This window comes from Monodelphis domestica, chromosome 2 (genome assembly GCF_027887165.1).
Source record: "Monodelphis domestica isolate mMonDom1 chromosome 2, mMonDom1.pri, whole genome shotgun sequence".
NCBI lineage: Eukaryota > Metazoa > Chordata > Mammalia > Didelphimorphia > Didelphidae > Monodelphis > Monodelphis domestica.
In genome coordinates, this window is record NC_077228.1 from 143703393 (window position 1) to 143730734 (window position 27342).

A 27342-nucleotide genomic window follows, 5' to 3' on the forward strand; every position below is an offset into this window, starting at 1 on the left:
CTGTAAAATTCTAAGGAATTAAATGCAGAGCTTTTCCATGTCTCTCCAAAGGCCACAGTAGTTACTCAAAGGCAGCACTAAGTAAACAATGCCCAAGTTTAATTCATCAAAACCTAGGGTACATCACATTAGACTGATTGATGAAAAGCGAGAAGTTGGTCTGGTACAGTTAAAACAGGAAACAGGTAACAAGACCTGCCCTGCTCCTTGTCCCTGCACTGACCACCTTTAGCAGTCCCAACAGGTCACTTGGTGGGGGGTTACATTAGCTCCTCTCTTCACGAATGGGATAGTGAAACAAGCTCTTGATGCCCGTGTATTACAAATGTCACACTGAGAGAACCTTGGGGCCCTGGTCACCCAGCTGGGCACACCGATGATGTGGCTGCAAAGCACGGACTCACACCCCAGGGCCCAGGGCCACCCCATCGGCAGACTTCCCAGTGCTTTCCTTCCCTTCTACGTATTCTCTCCTCTCATCACACTGCTCCCTCCCCGAGGACGCTTCATTTTCTGATTCTGCACATTTCCACTGGTTGTCACGCATGCTTGCAATGTTTTCCCTTCTCAACTCCACGTTTTAGTGTCCCTTCCTTCAAGACTCAAGTCAACTCCTGCCTTCTGAAGGAGGCTGCATTCCAATCTACCTCATCTATGAACTAAAACACAGGTCTGAGCATGTCGCCTCGCTCAATTCAATGAATTCTAATAGGTCCCTTTTAGCTGTAGGAAAAAATATAACAGTTTCTTCTGAGGACAATGGAATGAGCCACGCTTGGAGACTGTAGGTCCTGGGTTCCAATTTGGCTTCAGCCACTTCCTAGCTGTATGACCCTGGGCAAGTCACTGAATCCCCATTGCTCAGTCCTTACTGCTTCTTCTGCCTTGGAACCAATACAGTATTGATTCTAAGAGGGAAGGGAAGGGTTTTAAAAAACATATATATATATATATATATATATATATATATATATATATATATATATATATATATATATATATATAACACTTGTGACTTTTAATATCTTCCATAACCTGGCCCTTCCTACTTTTCAAGCCTTTTTACAATTGATCCCTCTTACATATTCTATTATCTGGTCACACTGAAATCTTTGTTATTCTTCCATCTCCTGCCTCCTCCATGTTTATCAGCTGTTCCCTATGCCTGGAACTGTCTCCCTCTTCAAGTCTACTTCTTTGCTTTTCTCACTTCTTGAAAGCTCAGTTAAAGACACCATCTTCTCTAAGAATCTTTTCTCAATTCCCTGAAGGCTAGTGCCTTTACTCTGTTGAACATCTACAATTTATCAGGTCTGTATCTTCTTTATTTTTTATTTTATTTTCTTTAAAATATTTATTTATTTAAGTATTTTCCATGGTTCCATGATTCATGTTCTTTCCCTCCCATCTTCCCTCCCCCCTCCCGGTGCTGACAAGCAATTCCACTGGATTATCACTCGAAATCTATATCCACATTGTTCATTTTTGTAATAATCTTTTAAAACCAAAACTTCCAATCATATACCCATATAAACAAGTGATAAATTATATGTTTTTCTTCTGTATTTCTACTCCCACAGTTTTTTCTGTCAATATGAATAGCATTCTTTCTCATAAATCCCTCGGGATTATCCTAGATCATAGCATTGCTATTAGTAGCAAAGTCTATTATATTTGATCATCCCCAAATCTACACCTTCTTTATACATAGCCATTTACATATTGTCTCCATTAGACTGTGAACTCCTTAAGAGCAGATACTTTTTTGATTTAAAAAAAATTACTAGCACTTAACACAGTGCCTGTAACATAGTCGGTACTTAATAAATGCTTTTTAACTTTACTTATTGGCACCTTTAGTTGTCAAGGCTTTCCCCTCTGAGATGACCTTCTATATCCTCTATCCAGCTTAGGAGCACCTTGTTTAACATATTGTTCTGCTCCTGAGAATATGAGCTCCTGGAGTACAGGAACTATTTCCATCTTTTTTTTTGCATCCCTGGTGTTTAGCACAATGCCTGTCACATAGTAAGCACTTGAAAAGTGCCTAAGACTATTTTTATTATTTATTTTACCTTTAAATAACATTTTGGATCTGATTTTTACTTTTGTAAATAAAAATATTCTAAATCAGGGCCACTGAGTTAATTATTTGCAGTTTTACCCTCATCTCTCTCACCAAATTTTGTTCTCAATTATGAGTTGGGGAAGGACATAGGCACTGTATTCTTTAAAATATGGAAGAGAGAAAAACCTTCCTTCATCCTCTGCTGTGATCCTCCAGAACCTCAGCTTAGTGCTTGATGGAATGGTTTTCACCATCCTAAAAGGTTAGGGGATGCAAGGAACATTAAGAGCATCCCTCTTGGGGATGAAATGCCTGCCTCTGCTACATTTTGAACCTTTACCATCCCAGACTAGTTTTGCTGGCACAGACCTGCATCATACAGAGGAAAATGGGTGTGTAGGGGGCAGGAGAAGGTGTGGGAGACAGTCTATTTCCTTGGTGGCTCCTTGCCAGACTGTTATGATACTGGAAAGGGGAGGGAAAATAGGCCTCATTTAATTTAAAACTGCACCAAGGCCATCTATTTCCAGACTTGAAGACGTTGGTTACACATATATCCATTTAAAATTATTTTGACACATTCTGACTAATTTATTCATGAAAGGAATACTAGAAAAATTAGCTTAATTTTAAATGGAAACATCATATGAAAATTCTTTAACAAAATGCGGAAGCAAAGAGAAGAAAGTTCTGCATAGAAATATGCTGAAGTTTTCTGTTGGTTTCTCATTGCTTGTTGTCCAGACCTGTGATTTTACTGATTTAATTTCTGGGGAGGAAACTTCACATTCCCTTAACCAAAGAAGATTGCCAAATGTTCTGAAACACATATTCATATGAGTATTAGGGGTATGAAGTAGCTAAGTAACTTGCCCCGGGTCAGCCAACCAGTATTGAGGGGTCACATCTGTGGGACCTGGACCCAGGTTTTCCTGGCTTGAAGGCCAGATCTCTATGGACTAAATTATATTACTTCTGATCAACATATTAGGAATCTTGAAATGAATGTTTGTCCAAAGTAAGTTTCTTTATTCAGGCACCAAGAATATGGAATCCTAGAATCTCAAAATTAGAAGGGGCCTGTGTCTAACCCTAATTAGAATTCACTCTAAATTCTTATATCAACTCTAAATGATAATTCTATTGCATATATGAATAATAAGGAAATAAGTTTTGATCACTGATACATGTAAAACCCAGTGTAATTGTTTATTAGCTATGGGAGGGAGGGAAAGAACATGAATCATGTAACCATGGAAAAATATTCTAAATTAAATAAATAAAAACAAAGAATAACTTTAAAAAAATCCAAAAAATTATTATATCAATGATAAGCATAGCTATATAATCTCAAAGAGTCGGCATTCTATACATAATATATATTTTGCTTTGAAATATTCTTTGAGCATATACTTTAAGATGGATTTTTTTTTTTTTTGCTGTAATAGGAATAGAAGATGTTTATAGATGGAGCAGGTTAGGTCTGAATTTGGAGTGGAGTTGGTCACAGAAAACTTTATGGGAATTCACTTTTCAAATAACTGAGGTCTACTTGCATAAAAAAGAACTAAACTAAAATTTCCTAGGATTACCCTCCCAGTCTAGGCCTCACCTTCTCCACAAGTAAAAATTTTTTCCATTACAGAAAAAGAAAATAATCTCTTTTAAAGCAAAATGTCAAATAAAAGCTAACTTCTCTTTACATGATTCAAAGTAAATCTCAAGGGAAAAAAAAGAGTAAAATATACGCTATATCCAAACAGAGGTGGAAAAAGCTGTCAAAGAACTAAATTCAAGAGAACTGCTTAATGTCAGCAGAAATTTCAGGACGTTGGTCTACAACAACCTACCTATTGATAATTTATATTGACGACTGACAGTTCTATTCCCTATTTCCATGAAATGTTAATACTATAGTTTAGCCATCTAGTTATCTGGGTCACAGATAAAGTGATCTGGATGCTTATTGACTAATTGATGCAGTTCCTAACACCAAGCCACTATTCCACTTGAGATAACTTTGTAGAGCATTGCTCCTCTTAGGGGAAGCTGTCTATCATTCAACCTTCTATTGATAGGAGAGGCACAGAAAAGAATGAAAGATGGATACCCATTTACATCCCAGGCTCCAATCTGGTGTATTGGGATGCCCTTAGAACATAAAAGAGTGCATACAGAGAAGCTTGTCATTGTCCCCTAGTCACACAGACCTTTACTCTTAAACCAAATCAGTGATTCAGAGATGTTGTTTGGGAAGGGGATATAATTTTGCCTCTAGCTTAAGGGTTACTTATATATCCTTATAATAGCTACCAGGTGTGGAACAGGCAAATTGGGCTCAATGAGTGGTAAGAAGAATGGAAAAACCATCATTTTAGTTTCTTATAGGTATAATAAATTTGATTCTCTCATGTTTTGAGGTATGACTTTTTAAAAAGGAGTTTAATCTTATTTGTCCCCTTTTAAAAGCTAAATCTATCAAAGGAATTTTAAAAGCAAAAAATATAAATGAAAATATTTCAGTGTCATATAAAATAAAAACCAATTTTCCCATGTGTAACAAAAGGAAGAAGAGTGGAAAGGAAGAAAAGGAAAGCAAAATATCAGGTTAAAATAGCTTAAATGGAGGATGAGACTTAAAGTAACCATGGGAAATTTCTGGAAAATTTTAAATCAGGCCTAAAATTCACCAAGATTTTGTATTACATGGCTAAGGAAGTTAGTAACTGTCATTTCAATTACATAAAAACATTCTTCAACTTTACTTCAACTTCACTTCAGTTTTCAATTGTATTTTTTTTCTTTTAAAGAAAATAGTACAGTCAATCATAAGTATTTATAGAACATCTGCTACTATTCAGGAAGGGATATCATTGTGGAAGATATTAAACTGTATAGGGTATTGTCCATGTCCTGGGGCAGTTTACAACTTGGAGATTCAAATGATTACTATTTATATTTAAATAATTTATGACTTTACATATATATTCACTAGGATGTACATAATATTTGATTAATTTACATAATAGGCAGTAGAGTTTTAGATAATCTTCATGTTAAATAAATAACTTAAGAAAAGACGCATTGCCTCCTGTTTTCAAGTATGCAAATATCAGTGGTGTCATCATATAATTTTAAAAGAAAATGATATAAAAATAACTTATTTTTTGATAATTCCTCCAAATTCCAAATGAGTGCATATTTGAGTGTAGGTATTTAGTGGAACTTAAACATCTTTGCTTTTTGAAGTAATACATACATATATAAAAAGGTATACATTGGAAACAAAATAATACAGTACTGCTACAGTCAATAAAATATAGCTCAAGGAAAGTTATACTTTTAATCATACAGGAGAACTTTTCCATTCTTATTATGCAAAAATACCCGAGAAGGGATATCTCTTCAATAATAAACAAAGGCTGGGGTTTATGGGAAGAGTGTCAAAGCTTTAAAATATATTCCATATATATTGAAATAAAAATTGTCACACAATTTAACGCATATTCATTCTTTCAAAGCATAATAATAGTGACATAGAGAAATTAAGGATATCTAAGACAAAATCTTTGTCTTTGAGAAACTTACAATCTAATAGGGAAATAAAGAATACATGCAAGGAACTATGATATAAGACATCCATTCAGTGATTTAACTCATTCATCATTTTCAAAGTTCCTAAAGGGGGAAAAAATAAAGCAATACAAGAGTTCCAAGGCAAAAACACCACCACCATTTATTTCCAACTGGAGAAATCAAAGATAATTCTGTAAAAGTGGCATTTAAGTTTAGCCCTGGAGGGTTTTGGTTGGGCAGAGAAGAGGAGGCCATTTCAAATACAGGAATAAGAAAGAAGAGGACAGAAATATGCCAATAATGCTGAGAAAACTTCAATTAGTTTAGCTTGACTAGAGCAGAGTTAGCAGGTCTCTTCATAACCAGTATGGCACTCTTTCTAAGACGTATCTTGTCTCCAGCTTTCTCTGATTTGTCACAGAAGATACAGTTGGCTGATAAACTACATAATCAAGCCTGTCACAACTGTTTACAAAATTAGAGTCAGTAGGCCTCTCCTGGAGGAAAATGCATGACTTTGTTGGAGAATCCTTATTTCTAAGGATACATCTGGGTTGAGGAGGATTAAGGTCTGACACCCAGAACAGCTGCACAGTGGCAGCAATAGAATACAAAAATTCAAGTCAGGAGAGACCTAAGTTTGATGGCTCATATTTACTAGCTGTGTGACTTAAGGCATTTCTTCACTTCTGAGTCTTTCCTTTTCAGTAAAGTGAGGATATACACCTAAATATTCACCTTAAAGTAGGTAAAGGCTGAGAAAACTTTAAAGTCCCATTTAAATGTCAGGTGACATTACTGTGGTTTTTACTGGAACCTCTTATAAGAATATTGAATTAAATAAAATCCTTAACACACATCAGAGTTTTTGATTCTTTGTTTTCTTTTCCTTTTAACAAATGGCCAATATTTATTATGATGTTTCCTTAGGATATATTAAAACTTTTGAAAATGGAAAGAGACCTTTATTTTGGAAAATCACTGGGTCTATCTTCTAACACTTTTTACCACTGTAACCTTGGGTGAGTCACAGAACTTCTCAAGGTGCAGGGTTTTGCTTTTTTTTTTATCATCTACCAAATAATAAGGGGTTGGGCTAGATGACCTTTAAGGTCCTTTTGAGATCTAAATCTATGATCCAGTCACCAGATTCACACTAGATGCAGTATCTCTGTGTAGTATTTGGGAAAAATCCATTCCATTTTACACACAAATAGAGATATGCTATACATAGGCTCCTGGAAAATCTTTGGCTATAGCCAATAATTAGAACTCAGATTATAAACAGGTTAAAAAAATATTTAGTAGACACAGTTATCAAGTCCTCAAACCTTCCTTGTTCTCTTCTTAGTTCTCCTTTCTTCTATCTGTTCATTCTCTTCTTTACAATCCTACTCTGTCCTAATGATTAATATGGGAATATGGTCTTTCACGGATTGTATGTGACTCCTAACCTAAAAACTTAGAAGTAGATCAGAGAAGGTCAGGGTTTTGCCTTTCTGAAAAGCTTTCTATCTACATGAGGATTGTTGCTAAATGGCCATATGGAACAGTCAATATAAAACTTGATTAGACAAATATAGCATATTAGAGGGTTTGCATTCAATAAATGCTGAATTCCTGGGTTCTGTCTTTTACTTTCCATAAACTTTCAAGAGGAAAATTTCTTGACATTGGCAAAAAAGTATAAATCGCCTTTGAGAAGAAAGGACTTTTTCCCTTCAGATTATTCCACATATTTCCATGCTCCATCTCCTTTTTCCTCTCCCCTGAAGAACTGGATTCATTTTTATAGCTAAACTATTTATCATGTAGTTTTAAAATTACATTTTTGAACTTCTGTTTAGAACATGAAGTTTTAAATGTTTAAGTTGAAGCTATATGGTGATTAGCCACCTGCCTTGCAGTTTGTTATTTCAGCAGCTGGTCTAAACTAAAATAGAAAAAAGGTTCACAAGAATCAAACTGAATGCATTTAATTTATTCAATGAACATTTATTGAGCACCTACTGTGTAAAAGGCTCTGTACTAGACACTGATGTGGATAAACTGGATCAATAAAGAAGAGAGGTGGGGAAAATAAAAAGCTTAGAAACAGAATAAAGTGGTTTAAAAGTAGAAAACTTCACCAACAACCTCATACTTTGCATGAAAAGGGTGTACCTTGTCTGTACTCTGCATTTTTAATTCATCTGTAATTTTATAAGCACTCATTTTGCCATATGAAGACAGAAGGAAGCTGTAATTAAGAAAAGAATAATAATGCAAAAAACTTGCTGGAAGTTTTTTTTGGGGGGGAAACTAAGTATGCTGTTTTCTGAAACCAGCTGAAATAAAGATAAAAAAAAAAACAATCTTATAAAGTGCTAAGGTGATGGAAATACTCTTTAAGAAGAACAAAGAAACTAGTTGTCACTCATCCATTTTCAGCAGTTGCTGCATCTTAATGTGCTGTCCTTGGAAAAACTGGTCTTGTCAGACTCTACAAGCAAAGGGAAAACTGCATAAGGAAATTCTCTATGGACTTTGACTTCTGAAATTAACTCCATGAATAAGACAGAATGGTTAAGGGCAAATTCAGCATTAATATTTATTTACTAGTCCTCAGATGCACTGAGACATTAAAAGCTGTCCATTTCTGTAGCATAGCATGGCTTAACACACTAATGATTGGTTCTCAATAGTAATCTGACAGAGGAGAAACAGTATTAACATTCTCATGATGAAGCTAAATTCTAAAACTTCTATGATTAAATAACTATATAAACTACAGTGACATGTTCCTGAGTCTACAAGTACTTTAACTCTGCATTAAAAGAACAGTTATTATTCTGCATTATTAAGCAATTCTTTTCCTGATAAATTGTTTCCACTATTGGGAGTTTTCCAAGATATCACACATGTATAGATGGTATTATTTTGGATTTGTTTTTTGTAAAAAAAGAGCTTGGCATACCATTTGGATTATTATCATAACAAAATGTTTTGAAGAAAGTTTTATTTTAGCAGAAGTAAAGGCATCTTAACACTACCCCAAAACTTTGGGAGGTTCATCAACCTCTAGAATATTTTTTCTCTCCAAATGCAGGCTGTTCAAGTGGTGCTTTCCTCCATCTGTTACTGTACCGTGTTCTGAATTATATTGTCATATTTAATGTAAAAGGGATCAGTCCCCATTTCATAGTTTAAATTCAACATGCTAGTGTGAATGGATGGCTGTTGTCTAACTGATTTTAGAATCTAGTATCATGAAGATTTGTATATGTTTAGATAGCAAGATTCTCTATAAGACCAAACGGACCCAAAGATACAGGAAGAATGTAACTATTTGGCATGCAAATGAAAAACAAATCTTATTAAATAAAAATCTTAAATATTTAGAAGCCACTAAATTGGAGGTTTGAATAAGCCAATATATTTGATTATTTTCTTGTTTTTTAAATACATTCAGAATATTTGTTGCTGGGAATATTCTGATCCTTTTTGTGACCCATCTATATGGCACTGGAATTTTATAATAAAAACCTTCATATCACACAAGTAAACATATGATTCGCAATACATACTTAGTTAACACATTTTTCAATGGGTTGAAAGAAGCAGTTTTGTCTCAAAATTTTAGACCAACTACCACTCAAGTTTCACATCTTATATCTCATCTCAATTTGCCTTGTATATCACATTATGTTATAGCCTTTTCCACATCAGAAGCAACTAACATTCTCCCTATAATGTTAACTCTGGTTAAAGCTCAGGTCCTTCAGAACTGGGGTATGAAGAGTGTCCTTTTGGCTGCTTTGAGGGCGAATCACTAATAGATGTGAGTCCTCGAGATGAAAGGTTGTGCTTTATATACGCCACACTTATCACTCACATGTCTGGGTGTTTGGCTTCCACGTCTGCACGTTTCCTAATGTGCCTGAAAGCTGTGCATGAAGCGAATGACTAAGACTGTCTGTAACAACTGCCTGGATGCCTGTGGAAAAAAAGGAGTAGAACGAAATGTGTGCTCCGGCATTTAATAGGATTAGGGGTACCTGGTGAGGTGCAGTTGGTGCTCAGTTTGGCCCAGCAGTTCTGTCAGTTTTATGCACTCATCTCTGGCTCTGGCTCCATCCTGCTGTGCTTGTTCCATACGCTGCTTGCTTTCATTCAGTTCTAATTTCAGTTTCTCTATTTCCTTGGGGAAAAAAAAAACCATCCGTATAAAATCAATGCAGCCACATTTTAAATTATTTGTATTTTCAACATAAATATAATACATGATGATTAGAAAATTTAGGCATCCTTTTTTTTTATGACACAGGGAAATGACTTGTCCAAAATCCAGATTAGTGAGGTATGTAATTTTTAAACTGTATGTTAAAAACCCATTTTTAAGGGAAGTAATGAAACTATGTGCAATTCCATGCCTAGACTTCTGCTTTTAATAATGTCCCCTATATATCATTATTTTAAAATTTATCATTTGTGTGTTGTAAAGTTGGCTATTTCACAAATGGGGATTCATATTTGAAAAATGTATTTATTATTTAGTATTCATATTTTAATGCCATCATGAAAGAGGTAAGCTATTTTAAAATGTCTTCTATAATAATAAAAGGTATTAAATGGAACTCAGAGCACTAAATGTTAAAAATGTTTCACAAATTAGAATTTAGACAAAATACTGGACACAAATTCTTTTAAACATCAACCAGATAAAGAGATTATTGAGTTAACAAACTTGAAAGAAAATAAAAAAGCATTGTAGCTGTTCTAAAAGTTAATCTTTTTACTATATGAAAATTTGTGTTTTAGTCCTATTTTCTAGTCCTATTTTCAGAAAGAAGTTAGACCCAATTGTCATACAAGTGACCCAAAACAAACAATATTCAAAATAATACTATCTGGACATAGGTCTAAATGTACAATTTAATTTTTTTTCACAAAAACAAACAAGTATAGATAAAAAACAAAAAATCTTCACTATAATCATTATCAAATCAACAAAACAATGAGATAAATATAAAGAAAGAATCTATATTTTCTAAACAGGCAAAGTGCAAAAGGTAATTTAAAGCACATAGAAATGCAAGATCAATTTGGAGAACAAAAATAGGACTAAATATAAGATCTCAGAATTCTGCTTTAAGTGCCTTTTCAAAATCTCTCAATTAATTCAAATTTTAAATTTCTGACAAATTTCCAATTATTTTAAGTCCATTATGCAGAGATAGTTATGCTCCTAGCATTTCAATAATTATTTACATTTTATTTACTATTTTAATTTAATCTTTCCTTTAAAATCTCTTCAACAAAACCAAAGAATACTTAGAATATGAAATAGACTTTTACACACATATATGGGAATATTTAAAGGAACAGAACATTTATATCCCTTTAGTCCAGAACAGAAGCAGCACAGAACAGTAGGAAAAAGAGCTGGTTTTAGTTTTTGAGGACCTGGGTTCTATTCTCAACTTTTCCACTTAGCAGCTATTTCACAGTAGGAAAGTGGCTCAACAATTCCAAGCCTCAGGTTCCCTATCAGTAAAACAAGAATACTAAAACTCACAATATATGTCAGAGAATTTGTGAGGAATTTTGTAAATTACTAAGTTCCATACAAATGTGAGCCATTAATAGTTTATATACTGCTTCCCACCTCATTCTACCATATTAACTATTTTCTTTTTTGCCCTTCATTTGGTATACTAATTACAGAGCAATAAAGAAATTATTTATATTTAATTTATGATTAAACTGAATAAAAATTAACAAAAGTTAAGTAATATTACACTGAAACCCTGTGATAGCTTTAAAACTTTGTAAAATAGCTATTTATTCAAAAACACTAAGTATTGCTTTTATATAAAGACTGCTAAAAGCTATGAGAATATCTTAAAAATGAAAATAATGCTTCATTATAAAAGAATTTACAATGTAAACAGAAAGGATCTAGACAAATTAAAAGGTAGGGAATAATACAAGATATAATTAAAAGTAAAATGAGTGGTACAAACAGTAAGTCCTAAATACTTAAAGAAAGACATCACTGTGGATTGAAATGATTAGTGAAGACATCTATGATCAGTAGAACTAGCAGGGATTGATCAGGGAAGGTAATTAGACTGATAAATCATAAGGATGCTATAGAGATAGCATAGCATAGCTGCAGCTCAGTGGAACTATTAATGGAATCTTTTATGACATCACTCGGGACAAGAAGGAATAGGGATGGTTTGGTGGATTTGAAAATAAATGAAGGACTTGATCCAAAGACTGGTAATTAAAGGAACTGGGTCAGTTCAGGTGGAAGCTCATATTTTGATGACTGAATTTCAATTTCTTTTTGTAATCTCATTAGGTATTTTATTTATTTACAAACATTATTCTGATAAGATATCTGTTTTACCAGACTGTCAAAGAGAAACACTCACAAAAAATATTAAGAACCTTTGACAGAGAGATAGAGCATGTAATTTCTCTCTTTACTCATCTCAAGGACATGGAATCTTTTACTTAATACTCAGTTCAAACATGACTTTCTACCTGAAGCCATATTTAATCCTTCCAAAAGAGAATGTCCTTCTTTCTCCTAAGATACCTTATATTCCCTTAATATTTATTCTCTATATAATAATATACGAACATATAGCTTTCTATGATAAAATGTAAAGTTCTTGAGAACAAGAACTGATTCATTTTTGTCTGAATTCCCAAGATCTGGCACAAATTAGGCACTTAATGAAACCTTATTGATAATGGGGGAAATGCTACTGAAAAAAGATGAACATAAAGGTCTACATTTGGATTGGGGAAAAATATTTGTACAGAGATTCAAGAAGAGGAAGATGTAGTTAAACAATTCATGTGAAAAGGACATGAGGGTTTTGGTGGAATATAAACACAATACAGATCAAAAGTGTGAGTTGGCAACCAAAAATAGTTAATGCTATTTTAGGCCTCATGAAGAGAGGCACAGTGTTCAAAAAAAGGGGAGATTACAATTCTACCAACCTCTGCCTTGATCAAACCACATCTGGAATATCTTTTTCATTTTTACTTGCTAAGTGTTAGTTTGTCATTGGCAAGATAGGGTTCATAAAAAAGGAGGCTAACAAGGATGATTGGAAGATGTGAAAATATACCATACAACTGTTTAAAGGATGTGGGGAATGTTTAGCTTCAAAATGAAAAGACTTAAGGTGGCATACCGACTGTATCCAAATATATGGAGGGTTGCCACAGGTGAGATTGATTAGGTTTATCCTACTGGATTAAAGAGAGCAGAACTAGGAACAATTATAGAGGGAGATTTTTTTTCTTTTTTTGGTTACCATTTTAAGAAATATGATATGTAGCCCACAATAATGTTATATATGTGATCTGTTATGAATAGATAATACATCATAATAAAATATCTCACATAGCTATGTCCAAAAATCTATCATTCTTTTTTTCTCTTCTCTTCCATAGCTCCCCCCTCCCCAAGAAGGCAAGTAGCAGTTTTTAATTCATTTCAGTGAAGAAAATGAACAGAAAAAAGAAGAGAGGCATATTTCAATGTGACACCAAAACATAAAGCAAATATTCCTGACAATTACTTCTCTAAACGTGAAATGGATCATTTTGTAAGGTAATAAATTTCTAGAGACTTGTGCTGTCTGGATGACCATTTGTTAGGAATGCTATAGAAGGAATTCCTTTTTTAACTCAGAGAGGTCATTCCATATACAAAGACCCAAATAAGCAAAGACAGTAACTGAGAGAGAAATGCAAAGAGTATTTTAGGCCACAGTTAGTAGACCTATCTCACTATAAGAAAGGGTTTATATGAGGCAATATTAAAAATCAAGGTTAAATTATTGAAGTGAGCAAAGCATGCTTATGAGATAACAAATAGAGCAGTTTGACTCGATGTGAAGAACAGGAGAGAAAACTGGAAAGCTATGCTGGGACTCTAAGGTGAAGGGCCTGAAATATGAAGTCAAGCATATTACACAATACGTGGAGCTGCTTACGGTTTCTGGATAGGAGCATGACAAGGAAAGGCATTATCTATCATAGTATCGTAGGAAGATTAACCTGAAAACGTATCTAGTATTGTATGGTATAATAAAGCATGAAGAGATGAGAGCCTAATATTAGGAGGAAATGGGAGAGATGCGAAAGATATTACCAAGAAGGAAAAGGATTTAGTGAATTAAATATAGGAAAAAAGAAACAGAAAAGAATTCATGATAAGGGCAAAGTTGTGAGTTCATATGAGTGGAGAAAATGACCAGAAATAGGGAAATTGTAGGAATAGGAAAAATCTATTGAACCTCTATTCTTATAACTTTGGACCTACAATGACCCTTGACCAGACCTCAAATCTGGTAAGTTTGGTGCTTGTACATAAGAGTGTTCTACAGATTATTGAATACTGGTAATTCAAATTGAATCATTTCTATAGCTGGTGCCAAATGTGACAAACTTTTTTTTTCCCTGTCTGAATTTCTCAACTCACTTTAAGAAACATTTATTAAGTTACCAACCAACTACAGGCCACTAAGATAGGAGCCAGGAAAACAGGGCACTTATGTTTTCTAGATTCCCTAGGCCTCTCATGCCAGATACTATGACTTGGTCCTTCTTGCTCCTCCTAGAGGAAAATGATCAGATATCCTCATCTCCTGAAAAGAATCAACATTCTACTGACCAGTCAGTGCCCCCTGAAGTACTGTTACATGAAGGTTCCATCCACCTCCATCCATCACAATCATAATTAAAGCTTATATTTATTTAGCTGTTTTTCCCCCAGTACTTATAAGCAGATTTCAATGTCTCTTTTGAAAAGGGTCAGCAATTTTATGTGCATTTAATTAATAAGGGAATGAGATGATACCCACAGAACATGATTTGACTAAGGATACCTTCATGGGTAAAAGATGAAAACTAGAATTCAAAAGGTTATTTCCTCTTCAAAATAATATTAATAATAGCTAACATTTACAGGGTGGTTTCAAGGTTTATAAAGTCTTGCCTATATTTCATGTTAGCATAATTTCATGAAGTGCTGAATAAAAGTATACCATGAAATTTCATATGACAAAACCTAGATATATTTAATGATCAAGAATTTAGGGGATAGATTAGAGTCAGCTCCTTATTATCCATGCCAGCAACAGGGATCATTGGCACAGATAATCAAAATCAGCAAATAATCTGACCAGCTGGATCAGGGCTTTAGATCCACTCCCTCAGTGAGGGAAACTTGCCATGGCACTAACCCAGATGGGTGGAAGGAACTTTGCTGCCAGAAATGCCACTCTCCCATTGGCAGGATTCCCTTCTGCATCGCCCAATTGGGTCAGGACCTCATCCCTATTCCACATGGTGCCCTAGGGATAAGAGATGTGGCCCTCATATATGATGTATGCTGCATGTGGCATACAACATAGGCCACCCTAGGTGCACAATTCATCCACAACATTGATAATAGGGACGACCTTCTTTGGGAACACCCAATAGGAAAAAAAAACCCCAGATTACAGAAAAAAATTAGGAAATCATCATTCCCTTTTATACTTTAGATGAATATTGACCTACAATTCCTTTAAATAGTGAGCTTTTTAGTACAGGATTTCCAAGGATTCATTTTATAGGCAGCTTTTTAAGAACATATTAACACATTAAGTACAGGTTTCCTCACAAAAAAGAACTGGATTTTTTTTAGATCCTCAATAAATAAATGTTTAGAAACATTATTAAAACTTGGATTCAAAATTTCTTCACTTATTTCACCTGTTTTCTTGATTTTGAAGAAAATATCAGAAAGGAATTAATGTCTTGGGATGCAATTCTAGGTCTGAATATTATCTTAAAATTCTAGAAGTTTTTGATTAAAAGAAGCATTCAAGAGCTCTTATTTATTCCATCCAGTAGACTCTTTGCAACTTTAAAAAAAATTTCTCTTAAAGCCTCTAAGATTATAAAACAATTATTTACAAGGGGCAAAAGAAGAAAGAGAGATGAGAAAGGACACACTCAAGGGAATTAAGCCAAACCATAGAAAGGGGAGCAAAACAAAACATAATTATTAGGGCAATATGGTGGATGAAGTAAGAAACTTTGAAGAGACTGTCATTGGACATTTATTTTACCTGAATAGATTAAGGAGCTCCATGGAACTATCTGAAAATCTATATAGTAAAAGGTGATAAAAATTACAAAATAATTTGGCACCTGAGAGAAAAATAAGAAATTCCACCAAATAGGTATTGATGAGGATTGAACTCATAAATTTAGTTCTTACCAACTGACATTATGACATTATTAATTTATAGGTTGTTTTTACCTAGTCAGTAAATTTATTTTCTAAGATAAATTTTTATATTCATTTACATGAGACCAAGTCTATATGAAAGAAGTAGAAAGAACATGAATAACTCTATTATATAAACACTCTTGGTAAATATTTTAAAAATCACTCTATATCATCATCAGTCTATCTCCATTTGCTTCAGTCTCTAGTCTCTAAGAAAAAGATCATCCAAATATTTTCACTACTTTAGTGTTCCTTTACTCAATTAATTAATATCCAAGATTCATTTGTCATTTCTTATATTCTCCCTTTTAGTTAGTTACATATGTATTGTCTTTACTAAAAAAGATTCTTAAGGGAAAAACCATCTTATTCACTGTTGTAAACTCAAAGACATCTAAAACAACACCTCAAATTCATAAATTCACTCCTTTCAATATTTATTACATACCTATTGTATTCTTAGCATTATATTGGACATAAAAAAGACACAGAAGTAGTAAGAAATAGTTTTTGCTCTTAAGGATGCCTAAGCCTACCCTTTGGCATGGGGAAAAGACTTAAAATACAGAGATGTTAAACACAAAAGATAATAATTCTGAGTTAGACTAACAGGAAAAATTACTACATATCCTAATTCAATTCAATAACAAGTACTTATCAAATGCCTATACTACATATAAAATATTGGGCTAGGTGTTCAGCTCTATTAGACAAAATCCATGCTGACAAGTCACCCCATGGCCAATTATCCATTTTGAGGAAATATTCCTAGGAAAATATCTTGGGAATATTTGGGTGAAGAGTTGCTTGACAAAATCGTCAAAGATATATTTTGTTATCCTCAAATCTCAAATACCTCATCCTTCACAACCTAGTAGAATCCTTCCAGCAACAAAGAATTCAAATTCATTCTAGTGGAATTTAAAAATGAGAGCAAGACTTTTCCAGGCAGAAAAAGGGTACACCTTCCTTTTTATCTTTATCCTAATGACAAGAAATATTCATCTTCTCTTCCTACTATACTGCTCCACAAAGATGGATACAGTAACAAAGGAAACCCCCTTCTCCCCACCCCCACATATACACACACTTACACTCAAATTGGACAGGCACTTAAATCTCATTCCAGAGTTACTCTATAGGTTTTATAAGGGCATATATGCACCTTCATATAAGAAGTCCAACATAGTCAAGATCAAGTCTCCTACAAATAGGCCCTGCTGGATTTTAGTTTAGTTCTTATGGTATATTGGAATCCCTTAACAAAGAATGAAAATTATTAGTAAAAACAAGAAAAAGAACAGTGAGTCTTCTGTTGCTTTTAAATACATTCAATTTTAGGTCTTTGGTTTAAGGTTTGATATAAAACAGAAGTTTCAGAAAACATTTTAAATATACTTTGCACAAATTCACAAATGATAGCCATTAGGAGATGTTTAATAAATACTTATTGAGTTGAATTGTGAACTTATGTATATCTAAAATACAAATATTCAATATGTAGCAGCTTAAGAATTGGAAGGAACCCTGAGTCATCTAGACCAATTTTCTTTTTTTTTTTTAAACCCTTACCTTCCGTCTTGGAGTCAATACTGTGTATTGGCTCCAAGGCAGAAGACTGGTAAGGGCTAGGCAATGGGGGTCAAGTGACTTGCCCAGGGTCACACAGCTGGGAAGGGTCTGAGACCACATTTGAACCTAGGACCTTCTGTCTCTAGGCCTGGCTCTCAATTCACTGAGCTACCCAGCTGCCCCCCTAGACCAATTTTCTACCTGGAGCAGAAATTCCCTGAACAGTATCCCTAAGAGACAGAAGATAGTCACATTTGGCTACACTCCTGGGGGAGTTGTGAACTGGTACAACCATTCTGGAAAACAATTTGCACTGATACTAAAGATGTTTTACCAAATTGCCTGTGCCCTCTGATGCACCAGAACTACTCGGTCTATTCTCCAAATAAGTCAAAGGGAGAGGAAGGCTCCACAGATACAAAATATGCACAGTAGCACCTGTTGTAGAAGTTAAGAACTTGAGAGAAAGTAGATTTTCATGGATAGGGGAATGGCTTACGCAATTTAGAGTTTATGAACTCATGTTTCAAGTGGGAGATGGAGCAGGGATTTCAAAGGCCCCTCGGAATTCTAAAAATTCTGTGGTTGCAAACAAAGCAATTCCTAGCCCTGTCCGAAAGTCACTACTAGCATCCTCACTGGAATGGTGAAGAGATTTCAATCCTATTAGAGTAGAAATAATCTTGAGGGAAAAAAAAGCTTAGTAAATGTCTATCACCAAATCTCAGGGAAAATGATTATATCACACTAATGGACGTTCTTCTTTTAGTGGCCAGTTTTCAGCTGGCATTTGTTAAAGGGGAAATAATGTTGGATTAGTCAGGAAGGGACCAGGTTTTGTATCCCACACCTCATATGAACAGTATGACCATGGGTGACCCTTACTTTTGGGAACTCTCAATTTCCTCAGTAGGAAATGGTACTCATAACCCGGAGATTCAGAGGTAATCCACTTCAACTCCATTTCAGAGATGAGGAAAAATAGGCCCTGAGTGATTATGTGACTAGTAAGGCCCACAGTACTTAAATCACATGATTGTTTTGAGGCTCAAAAACACACGCCATACATATATGTGATAATACACATGCATGTGACACCTGTGTGTAACATGTATGCATGCATAATGTTTTACAAACATTAAAATGTTCTATAATGCTAGGCTATCAAAAATATTTTTTAAAAGTATCAAAATAAAATAGGATTTTTTTAGTGGTGGTAGAGGATCGTTAGGCATCCCCATACTGATAACGCGTCTCTCTAAAAGGCACTTTGCATTCTTCTTAGAAAGAAGATAAACAGAAACCCAAGAACTGCCTGGTTCAGAGTCCATGCTTGTCCTTCACAGACAAGTACCTGGGCTACCATAACAATTACCGCTGTCTTTAGAGACCTAGAAATAGCAGTTCTTCCCTGCGTTGTGCTCTGCTTTTTTTCCTCTACTCTGCAGAAATAGCCAGCTGACAATGTGGGGGAAGCATGAGACCTGAAAGTCACAAAGACCCAAGTTTAAATCTATTCTCAAACTCTTACTGGCTGGGTGACTGAGAGACTTGCTTAGCTGCTCTCTGCCTCAGTTTCCACTTCTGTAAAATGGAAATAACAAGAGTATCTACCTCCAGATTTGTTGTGAGAACAAATGAGATAATATTTCTAAAGCACTTTACAAAATTAAAAGTGCTATATTCATATTGTTATTATTATCATATTCTAGATTTAGAAAAGAATGCTATTTCAGGATGGAAGGAATGTAAAGTAGCTGAGTGATGCAGTGGAGAGAACCTTTGGCGAAGAATTGGGTTACATGAGTGCATTTCTAGCCTCACTCACTAACGAGATATATGATCCAAGCAGTCACAACCTCTGACTCAGTTTCCTTGTGTATAAAATAGAGATATTTATAGCACTTAACTTCAGGGATTTTGTGAAGATCAAATGATATTTATATAGAACTTTTCAAATCTTATAGGGGCTGAGATGTAAATTGAAATAAAAGGGATAAATATTTATATATACTTTACTATGAGCCAGGTACTGTGCTAACTCCTCAACAAAATTATCTCACTTGATCCTCAAAACAACATAGGGGAATTGGTGTAATTATTATATCCATTTTAAAGCTAAGGAAACTGAGACAGACAGAGGTTGGCTTATCTAGGCTTACACTGCTAGTAAGTATCTGAGGCTGTATTTGAATTCAGGTCTTCCTGACTCCAAACCCAAGAATCTATTTACTCTATCATTTAGCTGACTCAAAGTTATAGAAAACTATAAAGAATAAAGGGAATTTGATGGTAAAAGCAAAAATAGATAAATAAATAAATAAAAACAAAGGGAACCTAAAGGGAAAATCTGAAGATTCACATAAGGCATAAGAAAGCAATTCTATAATTTATTATTGCCTCTAACTAAACATTCTATCCAAGTCCTCAATGCTCAAATTAATAAATATTTTAATGCACCCCACCAACTCTTAAAACAAAAAACATCCATGCCAAAAAAAGCAAACTCAACAGTTCATTTATTTGGCATGATAATTTTTTCTCATCTTTGCACTCATTAGGTTATATCAGAGAATGACAATTACTGAGAACTTATTACACTATTATTCAGCTCTTATACAAATTAAATTCGATACCACGATATATTTAGTAGGAAGTGACATACAATCACTTAGTTATAAAATTTCCAGTATTCTCATCAAGTAAAGTCCAATCAACATATTCTCATAAATTTTATGCTGTGTGATGATTTAGTTTCATTATCTATAGAACCACTGACTTATTCAACTTAACTGAAAATGCCATCCAACTAATAAAAAAATAATTTATTATTTAATATTACTGTATTCTAGGTCTTGAGCTACACATGCAGTAGGGATACTAAAAATGAGAGTTAAAAAAAAACAAACATCCCTGCCCTCAAGAAGCAAACTTTCTAATAGGTAATGTAATATGCAAACAACTAAGTAGAAATAGATAAATCTGAGATATCAACAGGATAACACTAGCCTTATGGGGGATCGGGAGAGGCTTGTTATAGAATAAGTCAAATTACAAAATGAAAATAACAAGTCCTTTTGCCCAAGACAATATAATTGTGATGAAAATTAGAAATCTATGAAATTAGTATTTTTAAAACATTAAAACAGAATTTTGTAAATAATTACAGAAATATGTAAATGACTGTAGGTATAGTTAATAAATCAAAGTATTTAAGTGACAAAATGTCTTATCAAATATCAAACTGAAATCGTTTTACATATACATAAAATTTTTGCTTTTCCAAAGATAAATTCTATTTTGCAATAGGTCAAATAAAAACATACTTAAACATGGAAAAAGTGTTATTCATTATAGGTTTTGGAATATATATTTGGTCTTTTGTGTTGCTGAGTAAGTTTATAAAATTTTACATTGAGAAGAAAAATACTTAAAGGGTAACTACTTCATTTTCTAATTTAGTCACTAAATTGTAAAGTGAAAAGGTATCTCAAATGCTCTAATTATTTTGCATGGTGCATAGTGTTTGTTTATCATGTAGAAATATAATTATTTTCAATTTTCTACAAATACTGTCCTTTAAACAAATTTAAGGAAATAAGGACAAAATGATTAATGTCTTTTTTGAGCCAATCTGTAACAGCTATAGTTAACATTAAAGATTATCAATTAATGTAAAAATCATCTTCAATGAAAAAGTGAGAGTAGTAATATCACCCTAAATATATTCTAACTGTAAACACTGTTGCTGAGATATTTTACCATCAGGTAAGAGTACAACTCTAAAGTGAAAAAAATGGAGTCTCTTTTCAGTCCACCTGAAACTTTGGAATAGTTTCCTGAACTTTACTTTGTAATAATTAAATAAGATTATTTTAAAACTCTTTTTTCAGATTGAGGAAATTAGAAAACTACTACTAACCCTTGTTTAAATAGCAGCTTTCTAGGAAATATCAATCAATTAAAAAAATTTATGATGACATGAATTCTATCTAAAGCCTAACAATTTGGGCTCATTTCATATCTTATTTCCAAAGACAAACATTATTTTCAATATAGTCACCAGAGGTCCTTTTCCTTAAATACTATATGCATACATCTTTCACTTACTTATGTAGGTAAATGTAGATATATGCATATTATATTTGTATATAGAGATATATACAACTATAGTCAACGTACATACACATGAAGATGATATGTATCTGTGTACACATACATATAATTTATACACACGCCTTTTTTTAAACAAAAGGGACTCAAAAGCATCAAGAACATTGTCATACCTATGTTAAGTTTGTAATATGGGATTCTGTATAATAGAAATAATAATTCTCCTTTTGGAAACATATAATCAAAAGTTTCAAGGCTCAAAAAGCATCAGAGATGATCTTGTCCAATTATCTTGTTTAAAGAGTATCGGTGAATTTTAAGTCATTTGCCTGAGATTAACAGAAAAGCCAGAACTAGAATCCATGTTTTCCCATTATCAGTAATTTCTCATAAATGTTTCTAATTTGTACTCAATGGCTTTATCTTAAGGAAAAAGATATTTTAATTCTTCACTAAGCCATACTCATACTACTGATAATCAGGATCCTTTTCTATTTTCCATGGACTTCACAATGCACTAAAACAAGTTCACATTTAAAAAAAAACTGAATGAAATGAGATCAAGCAGCATTATATTTAGATCCCTTTCCTGCTGCTACTTACAGGTATCTGGTTAAATAGTATGTCAGTGTTTCTGTTCTGGCAGTAAAATTTTTTTCTATGCTATTTCAATTGTAATAACAAACGTACTCTAGACAACAGAAAAGTAGAATAATAATCTATTTTAGAAATTCAGTTTAAATGCAGAATAGCCAAACTATTGAATTTATGCCTCCGCTGAGCTCACCTCCCAGATTCCATTCCATTAAGCTGCTATTGACACCAGATTGGTCTTCTTCCACTGGAAAAATGGACAAGTTGCCTTTATTTTGCTGGGAGGTTTCACCAATACTAATTAGATGCTCATTTGTGAAGACGGAACAGCAAAATTTAATAATAAAACCAGATTTATTTATAGAGCCACAACTAATTGGGGGGGATGGGGAACCTTCTGTACTAAGAGGTATTGAAACAAGGCATACGTCATCTCACCTTATGGGGGTTTTCAGAAAATTTGCTTTAGTTCTGGTTTTTGTAAATATTTCTGCAAATTCCATTCTGGGAACTCAGGTTTTTTTTTTTCCTTCAGTTAAATCTGAACAATGAATTCCTTCTTCCCATAAATTGATTCAACAATTTCAACATTCCTGGCTCTCTTTATTATGCCTTCTTAGCCCCAAAACAACTTTACGCCTCAACCTAGAAGACCAAGAAACAAAAGCCACCTATGGATTATTGAGGAGCCTTACCAGTGTTCCGATTACTCCTTCCTTCCTGTCCCACCTTTAAAAGTTTAACAGTGTTACATTTCAACATCTCTTTAACCTGTATCACTCCGTTCCTGGTGGGAAGTCGCACAGCTAGGATGCGTCTGAGGTCAGATATGGACCCAGGACCCAGGCTTGGTTTTCTACCCTGAGCCACCTCGCGGTCCCGGCTCATGAAGTCTTAAAGAGTTTGCCCAGGGTCCCATCGCTAGTATATGTCACACGTAGAGCTTGAGCCGGGGTCTCCGTAGAGGAAGCGAGGCCATTTATTGGCTATGGCACAACGTGGAGTCAGGAAGAACTGAGTTTAAATCCTGTCCTAGATGTTAAGAGAGTGACTCTGTGCAAGTCACTTAACCTTTCTCAGTTTCTTCAGGTATGAAGTTAGAATAACAGCATCTGTTTCAGGAGGTTTTGTAAGCATAAATGACATAATCTATATGAAGTGCTTTGGAAAACTGAAGGTGCTAAACAAATGCTAACTACTATTATCACTCCCATTTTTCTTGACTCTGAGACACTGGGAATTCGTCTTTGTGTATCACTGTGAGATTTATAAAGTGCTTTTCCTGTGAGTAGTGTAAATATTACTTCCAATTCACAGGTAAGAAAATGAAGGCTGAGAGGTCAGTAACTTAACCACAGTCACAAACCATTAAATATTAGACAGTCTGGCCTCAGATTCTTCCTAGCAGTGTGATGCTGGACAAGTCAGTTGAGCCTTATTGTCTAGTCTTTACTGCTCTTGTCTTGGGACCAACATTTACAGTATTGATTCTAAGACAGAAGGTTAATTTGTTTTACTTTTTTTTTTTTAAAGGATTAAAGAGATTTGAACCTAAATGTGTCCTTTCTGCTGAAACTCTCTGTAAGTCATGGAAATGGACTCAGTGTTCAAGCATATTCTTCCTTGCTGTAGTCAAAATGTATAAACATTCTGCTGCAGAGCTTCAAACTGAACAACACCGGCGGGGGGTTGGGGGGGGGAAAACAACCCTTTTATATTATTTTAAATTGGGCTGCATTTTGATAACATATGACTGTGATGTCAACTCTTCTGAAATACTTTTGAGCACTGCATTTCCTAGCATGATTCCTCCCATCTCACCCTGCCCCCCCACCCCCACTCAATAGACACATTTGGAAAAGGAAACCTGCAATTTCCCCCCATTGGGATCCCCAGTGGCAGCCCATTGTGTGTGTCAGCAATGGTTCAGAGTCCCTGGCGTGAGCTTCTGAAAGTTTAGGAAAAGCAACTGAAGAGGTATGAAAGGCAGTTTTTGATGGAGTAAATGCAAGTGTCAAGATCTGCTCACTTTCTCCCATATTCATCAAAAATGGTCTGAGACATTTTTAAGAAAATGAAAAAAAAATACACAGCAAAGTCCAGATGACCGGATGGAGGGATCACAAAAGAAAACCTGGAGCTGCTCCTCATCACCCAGATGACTTCCACATCTGCTAGCACAGAGATCCTGGCAACTCCTCTAAGGTTTTGCTTACGTCTTGCCTCTTGGTACGAAGGTGGCCCCAGGCTCTCTAAGGCCGGAAGAGTGGAGACTACGCTCTGGCAGGTGGGAAATGATGCAAAGAGAAGCTGGGTGATGAACGACAGATCCATTATTTGTGGTCCGGCCTAGTTAAACGCATAAAGGCACATTGCTAGGAAGGCTGGCATGAGAAAGGTACCTAAGGTGGAGCACTGGTACGGAGAACAAAGATACTGACAGAAACAGGCAAGAGTTCCTGGAAGCCTGTGAGTAAGGCCACAGACTCTCATGACAAGTGTACTCCATAGCCATCCATTATGAATTTTTTCAATTACATGTAGAAACAATTTTTGACAATTATTTTCTGATAATCTGTGATTCAGATTCTCTCCTCAAGGTAGTAAATAGTCTGATTGCGGTTATGTTAGTTCTTTCATGCAATACACATTTCCCTTTTTCCCCATGTTGTGACTAAAGACACAAAGCATATATTCAATAAAAAAATTCATAAAGGAAATAAAATGAAAGATGTGTGCTTTGATCTGCAATCAGATTCCAACAGTTCCTTCTATGGCTGTGGATAACATTTTTTAATCACGTGTCTCCTTGGGGTTATTTTGAAAGCTTGTTTTGCTGATAATGGTTTAGTCCTTCCTATATAGTTTGATCATTGTATAATATTTCTGTTACTGTAAACACTGTTCTACTGGTTCTATTCATTTCACTTTGCATCAGTTCATCTAAGTCTTTTCAGGTTTATCTGAACTTATCCTGCTCAACATTTCTTGTGACAATAGTTTTCTATTACAATTGTATACCACAGCTTAGTCACGTAACCATTCAGTATGAAATGTCTAAATGTTTTTAGTATATGCCACAGGATTGTTTTGTTGACTAACTCTCCCACAATCAAGCTCACCAAAATTATTAGACCTGTGACAAGGATATCACTTTAAAAGACTGATATATATTAATTTAAGGTCGCCAAGGAATTCAGCTATGTAATTCCTAAATGAAAACTCAAGTCAGCAGTCAATCTTTTATGGAGTTTAATTACAATAGGAGGAAGAAAGGAATTAGAGAGAGAGAGAGAGAAAAAGGGAGAGAAGGGAATAGGGCTTAAATACCCCTTCTGTTTAGGCTGGGCCAAAAGGCCCAAGCCCTTAGATAACTGGGGCAAAGAAAAGAGATCAGTCCCTATTACTCACGTGACCAAAACGGAGAAACAGTCTCAGAGGCCCCCACCTTCAGCTTCCTTCAGAGCAAGCTTCTCAGAGCACACTCCCACCACTCAGACAAACTCCTCAACCCCCACCACGAGTCTTCAGACCCCCCTATCCTTAAGGAAACCATCCAAGTTCCCTCCCCTCAGTCCTCACATCTACCAATCACCTGTCCATCAATTTCCCTGTGCCAATGGAGGCTCTAGCTTAACCCAGGACCGCCCAGAAGTCTCAGGCTTTGCACATGTCTGTTGAAGGTCATATTTTCAAATAATTAAATCTTTGATCCTTTGCTACAGCCCTTTCTAAATCCTGTTAACTTGAGTAGGGTAGAGATTGAAATAATTAAATTTTGATCTAGGCTGCAGCCCTTACTCAATCCTGTTAGGACTGAATAGGGTGGAGATTGATTCCAAGTATCTCCATTGTATCAATTCTAAAATCAATCATGACTCAAAGAAATTCCTGTTCTATGCTTAAGCATAGGTCAAAGTCCTTTCCATTGTTCAGCAAAAGGTTTCTGTCCTAAAGTAATCTTAAGAAGGGAAGAGAAGGAACCTCCCATGCCAATGTGGTTCACATTCCAATAGTCAAGACCCACTATCAATAGGAAATTTTTCAAGTATGAAATTTCCCAATGGTGAAATTTCCAACATTTATAAGTCTAAGAAATTTTGAGGTTTACAGACCCTATAACAAATGTTAGTGCTGTGTTATGTTAGTACATAAATGTGATTCTAATCGTGGAAATACATTATCTAATCAAAGTTACAGGAGAAGAGGCAGATGAATAGGAAAAGATGTGTTCTGGACCCATCCAAAACGGAAAGCACCAGTACCAGATATCTTATTTTTAATTTTATTTCGTCATGCAAAATATACTTCCATACTGGTCACTGTTTTAAGAGCACACTTATGCATAACCCAAACCCCATAATAAAACCATAAATGTGGTGAAAGACAACTCTAAAAGTTCTTTCTCTGGAGGTGGATAGCATTCCCTATCATATGTCTTTCAAGATTGTCCCAGATCATTGCATTGCTGAGAATAGCCAAGTTTTCACAGATAATTGTACAATATTGTTATTACTGTGTACAATATTTTCCCACTTCTTTATTTTGTTCTACATCAGTTCCTGAAGATCTATCTAGTTTTTTTCTAATCAGATATCACATAAAAGTTCATTAGGACATATTCTTTCCAGGCTACACTCTGGACTCTGTTTCTCTACTCTGTTTCTACCCCACAGAGCTCTTCATCCTGCAAGCTCACTCTAGCCCTAGAACTCATGGTGGAACTAATTTCCACCATACTATTCCATCCTTTTCTCCCCAGCAGATTGCCCCCTCTATCATCCCCACTGTCTTGATTATCTTCAATGTCTCCCTGTTGTTTCCTACTCCCTGCAAATATGCCCTTTTCACTTCCATCCTCAAAAACCCTTCTCTTGATTTTTCCACATCCACTATCATCCTTTATCTCTACTGCTCCTTGTGCCTAATAGTGAGAAGGTCCTCCACTTCCTCTCTTCGCATTCTTTTAATTCCCTACAATTCAGCTTCTGATCTCATCACTCCACTGAAATTGTTCTCTCCAAGATTACCAGTGTTCTTTTATTGACAAATCCAATGGCCTTTTCTCAAACATAATTCTTCTTAACCTCTCTACAACTTCTGACACCATCAAGTAGCCACTTTT

General features: G+C 34.8%; 1 protein-coding gene across 17 annotated transcripts in view; it reads right to left on the minus strand.

Moving 5' to 3' along the window:
- Positions 1 to 27342, minus strand: part of SDCCAG8 (SHH signaling and ciliogenesis regulator SDCCAG8) — a 269240-nt gene that overhangs the window by 125873 nt on the left and 116025 nt on the right. For all 17 annotated transcript variants that reach the window (XR_008915854.1, XR_008915855.1, XM_056814172.1 and 14 more), the window contains one exon: positions 9682 to 9824. Coding sequence is in view for 15 of the 17 variants with exons in the window: in XM_056814172.1 (XP_056670150.1) it covers positions 9682 to 9824 (143 nt within the window). In the remaining 2 variants the exon portion in view is untranslated. The remainder of the gene's footprint in view (positions 1 to 9681; positions 9825 to 27342) is intronic.